The sequence below is a fragment of the Diadema setosum genome, chromosome 4 (genome assembly GCF_964275005.1).
Source record: "Diadema setosum chromosome 4, eeDiaSeto1, whole genome shotgun sequence".
NCBI lineage: Eukaryota > Metazoa > Echinodermata > Echinoidea > Diadematoida > Diadematidae > Diadema > Diadema setosum.
Window position 1 is genome coordinate 43795871 of NC_092688.1, and position 20776 is coordinate 43816646.

The 20776-nt window shown below is 38.7% G+C and overlaps 1 protein-coding gene across 1 annotated transcript in view; it reads left to right on the forward strand.

Moving 5' to 3' along the window:
• Nucleotides 1-259: 259 nt before the first annotated feature.
• Nucleotides 260-20776, forward strand: part of LOC140227918 (uncharacterized) — a 42349-nt gene continuing 21832 nt past the window's right edge. The window contains exons 1-3 of the mRNA XM_072308300.1: nucleotides 260-686; nucleotides 14979-15159; nucleotides 19363-19449. Of these exons, the coding sequence (XP_072164401.1) occupies nucleotides 260-686; nucleotides 14979-15159; nucleotides 19363-19449 (695 nt within the window). The remainder of the gene's footprint in view (nucleotides 687-14978; nucleotides 15160-19362; nucleotides 19450-20776) is intronic.

A 20776-nucleotide genomic window follows, 5' to 3' on the forward strand; every position in this document is an offset into this window, starting at 1 on the left:
CTGTTTTTGGCATTCGCTTAAAAGGTCACAACTTTGATTAATAAGCAGACAATGATCAGAGCAAGACAAAGGCCAAATCGCTCTGGGCTTTTTGCTTCTGTCGATTAGGCCGAACGTGAATCAATTTGCAATTCAATGTGTAATGATTATATTTAATCAATGTTATGCTAGCCGGTGTTTCTAGTGTTTCACTATTAACATCAGCGTAACTTTAAAGTACAGTATTTCGTTTCAGGATGCATTAAACGTTTTGCTCCACATGATGCAGATCAAACCGAACAGAGCGATGACGTCACAGAAGGACAGTAACAAACGCTCCGATCCCGCCGAAGCAGACGACACAACAAACGCTTTGATCCAGCACCTGCCCGATCAAAATGGCGCAACATCAGACGCGCACGCCAGACGACCGCGCGCTCTCTCGCTCAGCTCTGCCTCGGATGCGAACGCTACGCTCTCCTCTTCCCATCTTCTCGCATTCCTTCCGGCTCGGGACGCGGAATCGGAGCATCACCGCCATTCCTCATCTTCGCAGATTTCGGACGATTCCGTCGCGCTTTCGCCGCTGACCGAGGATTTTTCCGGCTTTCCAGGCAGCAGACGACACAGCGAGCCCGTCAATAGCTTGTGGTTGGAAGGCGGCAACGGCAGTTTCGGCATGGGACCCGGACCTACGACCGACTCGGGTATGGAAAGAAGAAGCAGCCGAGGTTCATGGTGAGTAAAGTTCTATAGTCAATCAAAAAATAAGGATGAGAGAAGAAATGTAATCAATTCTCCTCTGTTATTATAGAACCGTTAAGACTCTCCTTCAAAAGAGCACTAAAACTTCCAGTGATAACTCGACTAATTTCGAATCCTCGCAATGACAAACTTTCACAGATTGCTGTTCCCACCTTGAAAGGTAAGTTTCATAAGAAGGAAGAAAAAATAAAGATTGAAACTTGGTCTGTTAAAAAATGAATGAAAATAAAAAGGGAAACAATCGCATTTCACGTAAAGTGGGTAAGTATAATAGGTTTGTGGATGTAGATCAAACATTCATAAAAACAGACTTTGTTAATTTTTTTTTTGTGGAATGCAGCAAATTTAATGTCATGAGTTCTAGCTGGAATGAACATTTTCAGCAAAATAATCGATAGAAAAAGAGGGTGAACACGAATGTGTAAATATTACAAAGTGCTTACGCAAGCAATGGCAGGAGTGCTACGTTACGTACTTGCGGTGAAAACGCTTTATAGAAGTGTTACTATTCAGCGAGTAGTTCAATCAGCCTCTAAAATTCATACTTCAATACTGACCACTGTTCTCCTTCCTTGGTCATCGGTTCGGTAATTCGTGTCGGCTGCTATTTTACAAGTTCAGGGAATACCGCCGTTTTTTATACAAAAACCAACTCGATCTAAAGTATGTATAAAGACTGACTGTGGTGACTGAATGCAGGGTCTCCCCAAAATATGCTGCTAACAGATTTTTGCGGAGCTTCACTCAAGCATCTCTATGCATTTTGGGAACCTTTGAATATCTCATCGTAAATCAAACTCTAATCAATCAAAGGGAGAAAAAAACCCGTAACAATGATAAAGAACAACTTCCATCGCCACAATCTAAACACCCAATGTCAATCGATACCTATCACAATACCTTGGGCACGACTGCATTTTGAATAATAGCCTTGTGTCAATTTGTACAAGGGAGTTTTTTGACAATGAACATGCCGCACAAACATTGTAAATCGATAGCATTCCGTTTACAATTCACAAAGCGTGAATATTCATGGCATTTGTTCGGTCATGTGCAGTGAATATTACCCGGGGCTATCAGACACTAAGCTTTACAAACAGAGAACCTTTTCTCGCAACTTATACTCCGCATCCCAGTTGGACCCTAAACTCTTATGTTGTATTTACAACAACGTTGTTCAATGTATTCACACACATTCATATTTCTGGCGTTCTTTCGGTCACTCGGAACTGTGATTTTCTGTACCTCTTTGAAATGCATGAAATCAAATTGCGAGTTATCAATCTTCTCCCTAAGATACCAACTATAACATTTCATATATTATTTTACAAAATAGTTGTCTCGAATAACAATGATACTATTAAAATTCATTAAAGTAAGAATACGTTGGGTTTTTTTTTTCTGTTCGAGACCCCTGAAATGCTTCTGTATGTTCTTGGTAGCAAATATACCATCGTAAAACCGTTTTGAGCTTTTTCCTCTTATATCCTTACTAGAAATTTTAGGATCTATTGAAAACCACTAATTGATATTGCACTGAAAAACAAAAAAACAAAATGTGTAATGGATCGGTATACACAATACGGCTCCCAGTCGAGAAAGTTAAACGAATCTCATTGTACCATCCTATTTGCAATATCCTATTTGTAATATTACACGCCCAAACCCAAATCAATTAACCTGAATAATCTACTCCGTACACTTGGATGCATTGTATAGTCGCAGAACAAGGACTTCCACTGTTAAGGCCATTGGTTAATCTCTCCAATTGGTCGGACTGTGCTAATTACTCACACAGTGGGGTCCCTTCACTTTGAAAACGTTCCGCCAGCCCTTAGGACCTCTCTACTCTGACTGTTAAAGTGAATGGATGCTCGCTCCCCCGGAGGAGTTTGGAGGAAGGACTTTATAATTATAGGAAAGATCTTGGTTTTAGTGGGATTTTCACATGAATACCCTGAATGAAACGGCCTAAGTCCAAATTTGGCTCTTACCTTGTAAGACCCTTTGCGAAGTATAAATGCACATAAAGATAATTAATCAAATGACTGTTTTGTATTTTGATCTGTATCATAACATACCCACAACTGAAATAAGAAAAAGGACTTTCGTTCTTGTTGTTGTTTTGTATTTTCTAAAAATTCTCTCTAATGGACTTGGGTCTTTCTTATATTCAGATATTCAATCTTTTTTTATTTATTCATTTATTTTTTTTTAAGAGGAAAAGTCTATGTGTGTATATATCGTGTGTTTTGTGTTTTTGTATATAGGGGGAGAGGGGTGCACAAGCAAGGGTGAACAAACGAAATTGAAGAATTTACACGAATAATTTAATTATTTTCAGTTGTTTGGCTATCATTATCAAATTTAGTGAAAAGAGCTCGCAGAAATAAACTAAGCAAGTTAGCGTTGCCGGGGAGAGTGCAGATATTGTATTCACGTTAAATGAAACAAACAACAAAAAGCAACGCACCCTGGAAGAACATAGGATGGCATTGGTCCAGCTCTTATTGTAGGATACTGTCCCGTCACCATGGTAACCTTATGTAACTCGGTTTGACCGGAGTTTAATGAATATGAACCCTTTATAGAGCTTCAGGAACTGCCAGCCAGCTGCCTCCAAGAAAAAAGTGTATAGATAACAATATAGTATGATTGATAATGAATTCATCTCGAAGAGAGACACGAAGAGTGAGAGAGAACGGTAAAGCTGATAAAGCGAGGGAGATAAAAGAGAAATATAATAAGACCGATATGTTTTATCTATACCTGTATAGATATTACTGAGAAATATACAGGAAGTCCGTGAAAAAAGATGGAGGGCACCCCATTCATTTGTTATAAGTAAGCGCGTATACAATCCTGTTGGGAAATAGACTCTGCGCTGCGAGAGGGGAATATTGAAACAGATGAGAGAACTAAGAGAAAATTATAAAAAGGGGCGAGAGACGACGACGACAGGACGAGAGAGAAAGCGAGAATAGAAAGACTTGCTGAAATATTCAAAATGTATAAGAGGGCACGCTTTTGTCGTGGCAGAAGAATATAAGCTCACGTTTACCAGCACGCGAACCTTGTTTCACATCTAAGTGCGAAAGTTGGCGCTGGTATTTTTAGCCTTGGTATAGATAAAGGGGAGCTTCTCGGCTGAGGCGATCCCTTTCTCACCGAACACCTGTCGAAACGCTCTTCATCGATTAAGGTGCCGGGATGGCGGATGCTGATGTTAAAGGAGGAGAAGCGGTGAAATGTGATACGCACTTAAAGGGGTACTATATTTTCTCCTTGACATGGCACACTCTCCACTCAGCAGTATAGTTACATGAAATGACGTTTGGTATAAGTAGGTGTATAAACAGAGCATGATAAGCAACAGGACAGAGTACATTAAATTTTATAGTTAGAATGAAATCAAATATCTTTGCTGGCAATGACATTCCATTTATGATTCAGTCGATTTGCAATCACATTCTTTTATACAAAATCCAATGGGTAAACGCTGCATATTGTTCCCAATCCCAAATACGACACAAACAAAATGTGCGACTCTTTTAGAAATGTCCACGGTATAGTAACCTCTTTAGCTCTTCATCTCTTAAAGGGATGGTACGCAGTATTGGTGGAGGCGAGGATTATAGGCTTTTAACTTTTTTTGTGAGAAACCAAGAAACCACTTATGAAATAGTACAGAGCATATATCATTCTAAGACGAATTCAAAGTGCATTTGATGAAATCAGTTTGGGAATGGCTGAAACATCAAAAAAAAAAGTAAAATAAAGCGACAATAGTAAAAGGTGGGTCCCATCTTATATTGGGATTATTTTATTTTGCGTATCTCGGCCGTTTCAACACCAATTTTCATCAAATAAACGTTGAATTCCTCTTAGAATTTCATGCTCTTTCATATTTCAAAAGAGGTTTCTCATTATCTCACCCAAAAATGTTAGAAACCTGAAGTTAGGCCTCAACCAAAACTATACGATCCCTTTAAGCGCCGCTCTTTCAGAGCTATTAGAGGGCTCTACCCAGGGAGGTGGAAGCCACCTCCCTGCTCTACCTTTATCCATGACGCAAATCTCTCGTTTGAAGAGGCTACACCCCAGTAAATAATGCCAGTGCATATCTTGGCAATCAATGACTTAAAGTCAAAGATATAAAACACCTGTTTCTTGACCCTGGCCTAATCTAAGCGTCAGTCATCACCACAGCGCCACAGGAGGGTGGGGGGGGGCACCGCGAGAGGAGGAGATTGTTTTGGTTTTGGCATGGGCCATGTAGCTCCATGGTGCGTGTGTGTGTGTACGTGTGTGTGTGTGAGTGTAGACATTCAGCGTATGCAGACAGAGCATGCCTGTACTGTAGTGACCGGAACTATTGTGCTCTCCCCTTCTCCCTCCCCCATCTCTCCCCTAGTTTGCAGGCACAAACCCTTGTTGGTCGTAAAGGAGTCTGCGTCAAGACTACTATATGCACCACTTCGGCACTGTCCCATAGGCCCTGTGTTGTAGCTTCTTAGTTTAGTGGTGCGTGTATTAGTCTTGGCGCATGCAGACTCCTATACGACCAACAAGGGTTTGTGCCTGCAAACTATCTCTCCCCCCTCTCCCTCCCTCTCTCTCTCTCGCTCTCCCTCTCTCTCTCTCTCTCTCTCTCTCCCTCTCTCTCTCTTTCTCGATGATCCAGTCAGCAGGCTGATTGTAACCAGGGAGGTTAGGTAGTCTCACCTCCCCGTTGTAACTCACTGCCAAATAGCACATTGTCAGCACCGGCAAACTGGCAATGCTCTCCTTCTTATTCCTGTATTTTCGTTATTTACGGGTCAATTTTTTTCGTTCGAAATGTAAAATGGATGACCATAAAATTTCTCAATAGAATATAAAATTGAAAACTTTAGAAAGGATAGAGAAAATTGAGTTCACTTTGAATGGTCTGCCACAGGCAGATATCCTTATCATGCTCTTACGTAATACGACAGCTGCTTTCTCAACGATCCAGTCAGCAGGCTGATTGTAACCAGGGAGGTAGTCTCACCTCCCCGTTGTAACTCACTGCCAAATAGCACATTGCCAGCACCGGCAAACTGGCAATGCTCTCCTTCTTATTCCTGTATTTTCGTTATTTACGGGTCAATTTTTTTCGTTCGAAATGTAAAATGGATGACCATAGAATTTCTCAATAGAATATAAAATTGAAAACTTTAGAAAGGAGAGAGAAAATTGAGTTCACTTTGAATGGTCTGCCACAGGCAGATATCCTTATCATGCTCTTACGTAATACGACAGCTGCTTTCTCAACGATCCAGTCAGAACCAGGGAGTAGTCTCACCTCCCCGTTGTAACTCACTGCCAAATAGCACCGGCAAACTGGCAATGCTCTCCTTCTTATTCCTGTATTTTCGTTATTTACGGGTCAATTTTTTTTCATTCGAAATGTAAAATGGATGACCATAGAATTTCTCAATAGAATATAAAATTGAAAACTTTAAAAAGGATAGAGAAAATTGAGTTCACTTTGAATGGTCTGCTACAGGCAGATATCCTTATCATGCTCTTACGTAATACGACAGCTGCTGGAGTCATCAAACCCTGGCTTGGTCTCCAGGTTTGTCACGCCTGAGCAGAAAGTTTATTTGCAATGGACAAGTACTTTGACTCCCAACTCTCAAACGACAAATATACGCACCCCACTTTGGGTAACACCAGTATGGGGACTCGCCTCAAACGAGAGATTGACGGCATGATTGCTCCAGCATAACCAGGTAAAATACACACGTGGGCTATAACGAGGGACATTACGTCATTATAGAACCGTGTTTTCCAGAGACGTATCACGCTTCAGAAGGGGGTTCGAATTCAAACTCTCCTATTTGAGAGTGCAGAGCCTAGTCCTCTAGACCACTCTCTTTCCACTGAGTGATGCTCATCATTCCGCAGGTTCGTTGATTCGATAATGACAATACTGTGCCTATAGAAAAACTTTCGGAATTTGTATACGAAACTTATTTGTCTGTTGTCGTTTTTTTCAGATAAACGAACCTTCAGAATAACGAGCACATTTTCGGATTAGCCATCCTTCGAAGCAACGAGCCTTTTTGATTTCATTTTCGGATTACCAAACACTCTTCCAGATGAAATGGTAAATCAACATTTTAAATGTCACTCCTCAAACGTTTTGTTGGATTTACCATTTAGCTAAAGAATGAGGTGGTAAATCCAACACTGAGTGTTAAATTTTATATTAAAGGTTCGAGAAGTAACGACATTTAAAATGTTGAATTTGCCATTTCGTTTTTCGGAGTGAATCTTCACTCGGAACAACTATGAACTGCAACCTTCCCACTCATAATACATTCATTGCAACCGTGCGAATCATCAGGCGACAGTACAGTTATCCACGAACGTGTATGGCGCGTTGTTATTAATGACTGGTAGAGTGATAGTATTATTACTAGTACTCCTTTAAAACTCACTGCAGGTCTAACCGTGTTTTGCAAGCTCGCCTTTTTGCTGCATGTATACTTCAGTATAATCTTTATGCATGGTGCGACCGATCAAACATACGCCAGTCTCCGCCTACCGCTCTGAATACACAATGCTGCGATGAATAGTAATTTAATGAACTCTTTTTAGAAGATAAAAAGCTTACCCGTGTCATATACTTCAGCAATTATTGACCCGAGCTATTTAGAGTTTATTGTTAATTTTCGTTTTTAAATGTCCACGTAATATCAAATGCTGGTATTTTGTGGGCGACTGTATTTGTGTTTATCTTAACATGTCTGTGTCTGTGACGAAATGTCATTTACAAAGTTAAACTTAAAGGTGCCACTTTCAAATAAGATCCTCGGAAAGAGGTTAAAATTAATCAAAAATTTTAACAAATAAACAAAAACAAACAAAAACACACAAGAAGACTAAGCTGTTACAATGTGTATCATTATTTTGTTATTACCGAAATTTAAATCTTTACTTCATAGATTTTGCTATATATTCGGCAACTTTTACCTCGGATCCCCCTCCCCCTGTCCGTCTTTCAATCAAAGACACCAGCCTAAAAGAGAAGGTCCTGTCTAATACATGCATGGCATAATAGAATTAAACGACCTTATACCACACACTCATACTTACAAGAAGCTTTGCTTTTCCCCAGCTTTTTTCTACTACTTGCTCCAACCATTCCCCCATGAATAACACAACTTTCTTTGTGACATTATACAAAACATTACATTTCTTTAATTAAAATGCCATATTATACGTCTGTCTACTTACTTTCTGAGCTCTGTAACTATACTATGTGGATCTATTTTTACTCATTACATCATAGGGTTATAAAGTTGGTATTATGTGAAGTTCTGTTAATCATAGTACATGCTGTGTTGTTACGTTTATCGCTGGAAAGTCAAAGTTGACAATCAAATTTGTTACGGAGACACCAATTCTCTTATTAATTTTGTGAATTTTCAGTCTCTCATATCATTTACCCCCGCTCTCCATGATAGAATATTATTTAACCTGGGTGCTGTTCGTTATTAAGGTTCGCTATTCCGAAGGTTCGTTATTCCGAAGGTTCGTTAATCCGAAACACACCAATTCCCTATATACCTAGAGGTTCGTTAATCCGAAAATGAAATAGGGTTCGTTAATCCGAACATTTGTTTCGTTATTCCGAAGGTTCGTTATTCCGGAGATTCGTTAATCCTAAAATGAAATTCGGAATAACGAACCTTCGGAATAACGAATCGTCGGACTAAAGAGCCTTCGAAATAACGAACATTCGGAATAACGAGCTGTAACCATTTAACCTTGGTATATATACGTAAGGACTGAGTTTTGTACACCCCTACACATGTATGTATACAGAATGCTGGTTTTGTGTTTTTCGCACAGTTCTGCATTGATGATGACTGAACGAATTAGCTGATCGGGAGAGCAGCCTTCTCCCCCTCCTTCGACCCCACCCCCATCGGAAATTACAAAAGAGCAACTTAAACGACACATCTCTGCAAACATAACTGCATATAATAATCATACATCAAACCAAGGTCATCACAACCTATTCGCTGGCGACACACTGCATTAAACGTGACACGCGCTGACGAACACGTTTGCAAATAATGACAGGAACCATCTAACTGTGAATGGTTCATTCAAAATAATCAGACCCCCTGTGCATTCATTGACAACACTATGAAAACTCAAGGAGGTGGAAAAAATCTATAATGCACACGAATTTATATTCATTGTGCAATATACTATATTCATCACGTCATGTATTTTAGTGTGGAGGCACGTGCTTCTTCAATTTCGCTGTTGGATTTATTTTCTGATGGAAAAATGGAATTAAAAAACAACTGCTATTTATATCGAAACATCATCAACATCATAATTTCACTATAGAAATTGTATACAAGCGTATTAATTTTCGTCACTTTGTAATTCTTCAGTATAGGGCCTATGTATAATCGTTACATTGTGCTATCTCAAGTAAGTGACACCAGAATGAGCATGTCAGATTGCAGTAAAGTTGTGAGGAAAAGCGAGAATAGATTCGAGGGAGTATAGTGGGAGAAAGAGTAATATCGTTTTTAAGCGTGTGTGTGTTTGACGTCTTCACGTAAATGACTCAAAATGGGCAGTTACTGGTTGAAAAATAATGATGAGATATCTCGCAGGAAACATGACGTGATTGTGGGGGCGTATAATTACCCAGAATCAAACAAACAAAACAAAACCCAGAATCTAATACTAAGAAAGCGTTGATTTGTACCTCAGAGACTGGCAGTTCATTATATCAAAAAGTGGTCGAAATTTTCTGGAAACAATCATCAATCACACGTAGACACCGAGTGCAATTACACAGTATACCCTTTGGAAATTCGACCGTCGTAGATTCAAAGCAACGGAGGTAGAAAAAAAAAAAAACAACCCGTTGTCCATCGCTTCGGTCATCAAGTATAATGATACTTAATCGGTCTGATTAAGTAAATGTGTATACAGACATGGCCTTGATTTCATTGCACGCCCTTGTTAAGATGTAATCATTGGAGATCTTGACTGAAATATATACGTCAATTTTCTCGCAATCGCGAGAGGGTCGAACATGTTGTTAATTTAATCCTCCTTCTCTGCTTGTCGATGTGTTATATTAGTCATTCTGTTTCCCAGGCTGTAATTTCTGCAATCCCACCTGTAACGTATAGCGGCCTAATTGTTAAATGGATATCCTCTTTTCTAGGAAGTCATTAGTAATACTGCCCTTGTTAATTGGCGTGCATGTTATACGTGAAGGAGATATTCCAAGGTGTAGCACTGATGCCTAATACCGTTTTTGACGTCACAAACTAACCCCCTTTCCCCACACGCAATGCATGTAGTGCCTAGTGAGTTAACTTCTGTTGCTGTGTGTTTGATTGATTGATTTAAATCTATTTCCACGCTGTGTTCCCCAAAACAAAGAAACAAAACATAAATAAATTACAATGATTACATTCTTATACAAACAAAAAATAATTGAAACGTATATATTCTGAATAACATAAATATACATTTGCAACGATTGGGAAATAAGTTGTAGTTATAAGAACCGAAACCAAAACCAAACCTGAATCAAAAGCGCAGCTTGTTTTACTCAGGCCCCGAAAATTAAATCACAATTTAAACGCATATTATAACAATAAAAGATTGTGTACAACATTACAATGGTATAAAAACAACAACTAAATCTGTGTGTTGCAAAAAGATTAAAATACTGTCAAACATGTCTTTAGCGGCCACCCAAGTGAGACGAAAAAGATGACCGTTATAGACAGGTGGTCGCTATATACAGGGTCTTTAAATATTACTTGTCTGTCGAGGGGATCTTTTTTTTTTTTTTTTTTTTTTTTTTTTTTTAGTGGCCGCATATTATGGTAAATGTGGCCGCTATAAGGTGGCCGATATTATGGGCAGGTTTGACTGTATTATCATCATCAGTTCGTGTGGGAGAAATGATAAGGTGCAGGACAACACAATAATTCATACTTGAATGCTAATGAAATCTTTCAAAAGCGGTAGTCTACCGCCAAATGCGGTAGAGTTGGCAAGTATTATGCAGGTTGATATGATTAATTTTTATAGGTTCGAATTCCTCTATCTGAAGGTCGTGAAGGATATACGCAGTCATTTTGCCATAGCGGTCATCTGTCTACAGGGGCCACCTGTGCCGTATACGGACACAATCCCCTTGAGAGAAAAGCCATTTTAAAGACCTTGTCTACAACGGCCACCCGTCTATAAAAAAAGTCATCTTTTCGTCTTCTTTGAGTGACCGCTATAGACACGATTGACTGTAGTGACATCCTAGCTCTACATGATATTTCTCATCACTCATTAATGGCCCCTCTGATGATCAATAAAAGCTCTATAAATCAGGTTATATGCATGCTGCATTATAACAGGCCTCGTAGCTGGGAGAGCAGTGCTTGCTGCTAATTGCACTAAAAGAGGTTACACCCTTGAATTATTATAAGATCATGATTATCAAGTACTATCATAATATTATATTATATACTGTGATAATTTTATCATTATTTGGATACCATGATCTAAGTATCAACAAAAATCTTGCATTGTTCATCATTCTGACCCAACCTTACTGATTTATATGGTTATCATGAAATCTTGAAGATCTCTCACCTTTATGCCAATAAAAATTGACAAATCTTCTGTGTATGTTTCTTCATTTGTGTATGTGCACGTATCACGTCCTGACTCTTATACCTTTCATCATGCGATGTTGCTAAGCATCCCCCCCCCCCCCCCTCAGATTATTGCTGCCCCGTCCTCTCAGCCGGAACGGAAAATATCTTGTTTGAGCAATTTAATTCAAGGTAAACCGGTATTAACGTTTTTAAGGTCATGCAGTCTTTCGTACCACAGAGTATAATCTGTTTATTTAATTGTGTAGTATTTGAGGAATATTAAACAGACACGTTTTTTTTTTTTTTTTTTTTATAACAGTCAGCTCAGTATACAGGCCTTCCTTTCAATTTATTATTATTATTATTTTTTTTTTTTAGCTAAACCACACTTATTCCGATTAGCTTCTCAACAGAATATCCATCACATAGCATAAAATTCAGCTCTAATTGTAACTCTAAAAAAAAAAAAAAAAAATCAAAAATCAGTTCATCTTCTTAGCATCCCCTACTAGTATCATAGAAAAAAAAAAAAAAAAAAAAAACAGTCAATAACTGTATACAAATACCCTGTACACAATTAATATAATTTCAAATCCGAACTACATTGCGGTATCCTGTTTGCTTGCATGCATTATACTCCGAGTATATTCACCCAGGGGTAACTTTAACATGCTGCAGTTGAACTTTAGAGTTGAAAGTCGGAGTAAAGGTTGAATTGCCTTGAGCAAAAAGACAAGGGAACCCATCCAGTGTCCGTCACTGCCCACTGCTATAAGTGCGTGCACTGTAAAAACAGCGGTGTTAGATTTAACACCACTGGTGTTAAATCTAACACCGATCAAACTTCAATAAAGGACCACACCCACAGGTGTTAAAAATGCACTGTGATTGTGTTGAAAAGTGTTCACCTGACACTTCGTGGTGTTAATTTGACACTGTACCTGGTGTTATTTTGACACTGTACTGGTGTTAATTAAAAAATGACACCACATGGTGTTGATTTGATATTTGCTGGTGTTAATATCAATGGTTTAACACCCGTCCAGCTTCAATAAGGGACCACACCAGCTGGTGTTACTTTGGTGTAAATTTATTTTCACATTTTTTCAAAAATCTAGTATTTTAATGTAAAATTCTTGATCGTCTTGTTTAAATTAAAAATCAACAAGAAGTGCAGTTACTAAGAAACTCTTCAAAAACAGTTTAAAATTTGGAAATGACACCCGTAGGTGTTAATTTAACACCATAAATGAGCACCGAAAATTTAACACCAGCTCGGTGTTCACTATTTAACACCGGACTTTTTGCAGTGTGGGAGTAATTTGAGCAGACGTATATATAGGCCTGTTTCACGCAGGCTATATGTAGTTTATCTAGAATGCTGAATGTCAGTTGCTGATGTATAGTTGGATAGATGCCAGGGGCCCCGTTTTCTTTAAATGAGAAACATAGGTATCTAAATGAAGAGTTTGTTTGCAAAAACCGAGAAGTCCATTTTTGAAGATTTTGATGAAAGATCTCTGTCATAAAGCACAAAATGATACCTTTTAAATGATATATTGGCCACCACATATAAAGTACATTTTTGAAGTTATGATCTAAAGAAGCAAAAAATTTCTTATTATTCTCCTTATTTTTCTTGACCTTTAATCGCAAATATCTCCATTTGGCAAATATGGGCTTATCGGTGTTTGCAAACAAACCCTTCAAATGTACTTTCTTCGTGAAAGCTCAGTTATGACCGCTCTAACGGTGTTGCGCTTGATAGGGCTGATGTACCGTAGTACGAAATACCGCGGAGGAGTTGTGATTGTTGTTGTGGTTGTTGTTGTTGTTGATTGCAATTGCTGTTGCTCCAAAAAAAAAAAAAAAAATCCTAGTCTGAACCCAGCCCCCTCAAATACATTAACATTTCTTTGTAACAATGAAATAACATAGTTGCAGTCGAATTTTACACCTTTTATAGTCTTTATATCTTTTAATAGTCTGATGAGCTCGTGTGTAATTGTAACTTCTTTGGAGGAATGCTATGGAAAAGAAGGAAAGATCATTGTGATTATTCGCATTGTTTTAATGGAGCATCCAGAGAGTCAATTACCTAACTGGAATAGCAATGTGAGCTGCTATATACTAGATTGACAAACTCATCCAATTTCATGAAAGTTATTTATTTAGTCATTTATTTGTTTATCAGTTTATTTATCTATCAATTGATTGATTTATTTAGTTGTTTATTTATTTATTTATTTGTTCATTTATTTATCTGTTTATTATTATTTATCGATTTATTTACGGATTTATTTACGTATTTATTCATTCATTTAGGTCTTTTAGTCGATATCGTGCAGTATGTCACATGCATTCGCTTTAAAAATCCCATGATAGAAACAGCCGCGCATTGTCACTCAGACGCGATGTCCCGAGTAGATTTTTCTTCGCTCTCTCTCCCCCTCTCTCACTCTCTCTCTCCCTCCATCTCTCTCTCTCTCTCTCTCTCTACCTTTTGTTTAATGCGGACATAAACACATTGCAGATTTATCCTGCAAGTGTTGTAGGGCATATATAATACCAACTTTTATTTTTGATCTCAAAATACTCCAAAACAACTCATCATCGCGTCAAATCGCGTTAGCCAGGTTAAGTTTCTTGGTAGAGTCTTTCGATGTATTGCAAGCTCTGTAATGCTCCCTGATGAATTAGATAAAGCAACGAGTTCATGGTCAATCCCTTATTTCCTAAAATGAGCCAAAATTAAAGTGGAGCAACAGTTTATTGTCTCTGTTATTGCAAGAACGAAGAAACAGCTAGCCTCAAACTCAACAGAGGCTCAAAACTGTTGTGCGTCAAAGCAGGAGCCATGTCGTTCTTATAGCATATTACAGGTGGCGGCACCCCCTGTAAATTCTTAATCGATTTACCCATAAAAAGGGATAAGACGTCGAAGCAACAATGGCCTATTATCTTTGAAGGTTTCAGACGGCCCATCACTATGCCAAGCGGAACATTTACATGCACACATCACTGACCGGCCCGCCGCCTGGCCCGCCGCCCGGGCCCCGTGACGAAAAGTTTGTGTACTGCATGCCGTACGAATCCGCGGACCCCAGTTCTCCCGTAATGTGTGCAGCGCAGCGTAGACAGCGTGCATAGCAACGCGTAGATAAAAAGAGGACCCCTAGCTAGCTGCCCATCCGATCCGTGTGTGTACTACTTGTGTGTGTACTATTGAGTGTCTACGTGTTTGTGAGTGCATGAGAGGCCGGCTGATCGAGCGAGGCGAGGGAATTTAGATTCTCCGGCAAAATACTTGTCGTAGATCACAGTTGGGATACACGAACATAACAGAAAGTAGATGCGATCGTGTTCACCCAAAGCGTGTATCAAGAGTTTCATGTATGCTGATCAAAAAGTTTTCTTAAATCCCAGAACATTTTGAAGTTGTGGGCGCTGGATATCGTCTCCACCAACTCGATGGAAATACTAGAAAACTCTTCATCGCAAGACACAGATTCTTCTCACTGGATTGAGTTGTGTTGTGCGTGTGGGACATGCCAGACGACGGTGTCACAGCGATGGATCTCAACACGTTAAATTTCGACGATTTTGATTATGACGATTCGCCGGGTTCTGATAGTAGCTTCATCACCCCTGTTGACACCCCGTCTGGAAATGAGAAAAAAGGTTCATTTAATTCGAGATATCAAAGCTTTTCTGGCATATCTCATCAATCCAGTCGGTAAGCCTCAAAACAACACATCATCACTTTTGTTACTAGAACTAACGTTACATCTAGTATAAACGTTAGAATCTATGACTATGTCAGAAACTTTCTAGTGAGGATAAACTGTTCCGAGTCTTGTCTAAACGTTAGAACTCTACATGTATTTGTTACTGTGTGTGGTTATCTAACGTTACAATTATAATTGGAGAAGAATTGAGACTCTGTAAGAGTGAAACTGAGTAATAAACACATTACTTGGGTAGCCTATAGATCTAGATCTATTACTTAGATTGGATTTGGATTTCTTTATTCAATAGAATTGTCTAGTCTTCCAGTCTATCGAGTTACACTTGGGTGTAGAGACTGGAAGCAAAGCTTATTTGTCCGTCATTTCTGTTCTGTCCCGTCTCAGGTTGCGTGGTAGCCTGACCAGACCGCTGTGCACATCGTCGCTTCGCGACAGCGGCTGCGTGTAGTTAGTTGCGTGGGTTCATACTTGATTGGATTGTTTCTCCATCTTTCTAGGGAAGACTTGAATTGGTAGCATTGATGACTTTGTTGTCTAGTGGCAGTGCATTCCAATTGTTTACATGTTGATGAGAAAGCAGACTGCATCAGACTAGAATGGACACATTGTTTAACAAGTTTGAGATCATGACCTCTTCTCTTGTTATTGAACCACTGGCCAACTGGAAGAATTTTTAGGGATTTTAATACTCTGTCAGAGTGTCAAAGCCTTTCAGGATTTTGAACATGTGACTGTCCTGTATCAATCAAGTCAGCCCTCTGCCTTCTGTCTGCCAAAGTGGAAGATGCAGCTCTCTGAGTCTTTCTGCTGGGTATATGTCTTCTGTTACAGTTCAGGAAGAAGCCTTGTTGCCCTTTGCTGGACTTTCCTAGCATGTCTTATCTCTCTTCAGTGTTGGGCACCATACTGAGTTGCAGTACCGTATTCTAAGTAATGTTGGTCGCACAATTGTTTTGTAGAGAGAGAGAGAGAGAAAAAAAAAAACCTTCTTCTGCAAAGTTGAAAAAAGATCTCGTTATCATTCCCACTTTGATGTTGGCTCTCTTAGCAGCATCTGCATCTGCTGTATTAGAATAGAATGTACAGCATACCTTGAAGCACCTGGCCCAGTGCAACTTTTGTCTAGAATATGTTTTGTTTGGGCACACTGGCAGACATCTTATTATCTTTAATAATGCCTTTGTGTAGTTGACAACAGCTGCATACAGTAAGGCCCTACTGCACTGTACTTCTTTTCTTTTTTAAGACAGTAAGAAAACATGGCGATGCGATGGTTACACCACCCTGTTACCTACATGTAAGAGTACTTTTCTACAAACATTTTCAAAGAGATATCAACAATATCCAGAATGACACCCATGAGGGCTACCTATCCCATGCCTGCTCTTTGGGAACTCCAATTTTAGATTCCTCCATGCTCATAAAGAAACTAATCCTTCATGGCACAAAGCTCTAGGGCCTACAGGCAAAAGGCCATTCTCATAGGTCAAACCCCATGAAGTACAAGGCTGATTACTGGGGGGATGGGGGCATTATATTTAAATAATACAGTCCCCAGCCTGTGTGCACATGTACATAAAAAAAAAAAAACACATCACTGTCCCCAAAATAGCAACATAGAAAAAAAGAAAGAAAGAAAGAAGCAATGGATTCTTCTCGATACAGACCTGTGTGTACAGCAGGTAATCCCACTTGGAACTCAAATTTTAAAATTGCTCAACCAAACCAATCCAAGGGATGTTACAAAGCCAGAGACAACTTTGCAAACAGTACCTGCTTGAAAGCTGCAATCTTGATTTCCTGTAAGAGTTGCACCCAATCGAAAAAATCAAGCGCTTTTAATAGCAACCTTAAATCTAATGCTGTCCATCTTCCATGCAATTGTAGTGAATTCATTATGTGACTGTCAATGTGTGTGTACTCAATTGAACTGTTGTTCAAGAAAGCACTTTATGTATGGAGTGTATGTGTACTTGCAGCAAAGGTTATACTATACATTCAGTTTCAAAGGAACAAAACATAATATGACTTCAGTTTTGCAGTGGCATAGAAAACAGAGAAAATAGCAAAGGCAGAAGAAATATAAATTCTGTCATGGCAGTTTTTCTTGTTCATAATGGGCAGCAAGGCTTTATTGTACACAATAAGGAGTGTAATGATATTTCATGCGCAATATTTAAGACTACAGTATGCAGTGTAGTGTTAATATTTTGAAGGGAGATGTACATGTAAGGCAGTAATTTCTTTAACTTTCTTTGTTGTGTATCATAGTTGTGATGATCAAATTTCAGTGGTTGTACTCGAGGGAAATATTTTCCATTACAGGGCTATTGTGTTTTCTCATTTAGATAACCAAAAGAAAAAAAAAAATCAGATGTTTAAGTTTACAATGTGCAGTAATCTTGAGAGCATGGAGTTGGGAACATTTAAAAGAGATTTACAAGGGGGTGTTATGGGAATGCTCTCAAGTGCCTCTTCAGGGATTTCATCAGCTTGAAATCCATTTAAGCAGCGTATATTTCATTAGGTGTTACCTTTGATATGGATGCGGGCAAGTAGTGTGCAAATAGAACTTTGGTTGGGTTTCATCATTTACACTGTACAAGAGGAAGCCCTAGTACTTTGTGCTCCACAAAGGAAGAATAGGAAAGAAGAGGGTTAGGAGCCTGTGAGTCTCCTAATCTAGTATGGACGAGCCAAGGCCCAACACATGGTTGTTGCAAGAAAGGCTTGTTTACCAGATTCTGCTCCACTTCATGTATAATATTACCTTCTTTTGCTGCATTGTGCTTTTGTGAGATAGGTAGCATGATAATCGAGGCGGGTGAAATTAAAAACCACGTCTCATGTTTGCCCTGTGGCTGTAATCATTGCCTCGACAAGAAGACGTATTGACTGTGCATTCTAAAGGTCAAGAGTGATAGCGCTGATTGCACAGATAAAAATTTGGTAAAATAAAAGGAATGTAAACAATGTTGCAAACACCTTTTATGAAATCAATTTTCAAGAGCTTAAAATTCAGGAGGTCACTGTGCACGGTAGATTTTTTTTTTTTTGATTTATTTATTTTTTATTTTTTGCTCCTTTACGGCAGGTACAGACTGGTATTGACCAGGGAGGTGGGTTTCCCACCTCCCTGTATTGACACTTAACTTTTGAAGAGAGCTCTTTAGATATGCATGTGTTGCTGAAGGATCTTGTTTGCTAGTTTTATAATCTCTTCCTTGTTCAGCTGAAAGGCATGCTTACACTCACAGTCAAAGTAGACTTTCAGTGAATTGTGATCATGCCAGTACGACCTATTAATGGTCTTTATACTGTATGTTCAACATACATACAATATGTACTTACATACATTGTTGATGTCTGAGAGGAAATTCCTTTTAGGACCATCATTTCACATTCCTTCACATGCAAATGCAGTGTCATGAAAGTAAGGAATCATTAAAAGACATTTCATGTGGGCCTTATGAAAATCTAGAAATGTTCAGAGAGATGGAACATTGTAATTTGAGAAAGACAATAATGGTGGCTTTTCTTGCTTGCAGAAAGCACCCTGAACATATGGAATATTGCTTAGAAATGTTAACTTGTACGTGTGTGTATGTGTCTCTCTCTTTCAGCAACTTGATGCAGTTTTACTATTAACCTAAGTGTTAAAATTGGCTCATAAAAGTTTTATGATGAGGTATCCAGTTATGTAAAATTGTATACCAGAGAGATGGTAAAGTCCCATCTCCTTGGTATAAAACAGCCCACTTCCACCGGTCCACTTTAAAACCAACAAAAGGCCAGCAGTATGGTGGTTTAAACATGGTTGTGTCAGCTGTTTGACACTGTGTAATACTGAACAGCTTTCACCATATCAGAGATGAACGATGTCTTGCAAATTACAAATGAATGTAGTCTGATAAAATTAAATCATGTATAGTAACTGTATTATGTTACAAACAGTTGGGGGAGGAGGCAGGAGAGGAAATACTTGTCACAATATTGCTAATGCTGAACAGGAATATTTGTACAAATTGTAGAGTCATGTGCAGGTTAAGGAAACAATGTCATGCCTGTAAACTTGACTATTCATCTTCCTCTGCATTCTTTCAGTGGTGTACACAAAGAAAGCAGAATAAAATATTCTCTCTTTTTGTTTTCTCCTTTTATGTTTCAAATGCTATCTTCCACATGGACAGGAGTACACTGGTATCAGCCTCAGATTCCCAGCTGGATGATGGTGAGATTGAAGATGGAGGCAGTGCAAATGTCAACGTGGTCATCAGGTGGGTTATTGCTTTTCACTCCTCGTTGCAGTGTTTGTTTGTTTGTTTGTTTGTTTGTTTGTTTTGCACAAATACTGTGTTCCTATGTAGTTTGAATGTGGATGCAGACTTTTCTGTTATGTTGACTTCAGGTGTTCTTGATTGTGATCATGTGTGCAGTGTTATCAGAGAGATACAAGAATGAACAAAATGGTTTTAGTACAAAGAAGTACAATCATATCCCTCGCTAGGTATGACCAGATAAGTAAAATTTGATACCCCAAGATAATGTTTGAGAGAGTATTAGAAAGATTTATTTGAGGCTGAATAGATAAATGAATTAACAAAAATACATGGCAGCACCCAACGAAAGAGTTTGAGTGAAATTAGACAGGTCATTGTTAGGCTGACTGTCAGTCATTCTTTTTGTATACCTGTACAGTGTACATCCTTTGGGTACCATGTGTTCAAGCTGTGCCTCTCATTCATCATGAATTACTGACAGTCTAACTGTCCTCAATTTTTCGATCTCTGTCCCATTCCTCTCTATAAACCTTCCCGATCAGTCTGTTCATTGAATTACAAGAATTTCATTCAGAATGACGCTTGTAAAGACGCATTTCCCCCAGAAAACTTTAAAGCCACAATGGTGACCACCTATAAGGTATTATAGTTGCTCGCATTCCATCCGAGACATGCTAAAATTTTCTCACTACGTAGTAATAGAAATGCAGTGATCTGTGTCATTTTGTGTGAGATATGGGCTCTTCTTTATTTATAGTAAACCCTGAATATAAAATATAAATCAGAATCCATAAACTCTGTGTCAAGGATCTTGTCTATTGCAAGTTTTTAATTGTGTTTTTTTTTTTTTTTTTTTTTTTTTTTTTTTTTACCATGAGCATTTCTCTGTTAACTGCTACTGCTTGCATGCATTAAGTGCCCACTTAAGATTCCATTACAGATGTGATGTCAAAATGGAGAATGTTGCAACCGGCCCCTCCCCATGAAAGCAATCTGTTCAGTTGTCATGTTTTTTATTGCTGCCATATAATGGCTTCTGTATACCATATCTCCTCTGGCAATATCCTTTTCAATTTTTTCTTTTAATCAAACTGGGCATTTCTTCTCTTTTTGCCCTATATGTGCTTCCTGTATGTGCATTGTGTGTGTGTTTGTGTGTGTGCACGTGAACACGTACATGTGACATGTACACATGCCAGTTACGCTTGTATACGTGTGTATGTTTTTCTTGATCTCTTACACTGTATATGCATAGGTTTCTTCGTGTAATATTCATCTGTTTGTTTTGTAAGCGTATGATTGTCTCTGGCTACAGTCTAAATGG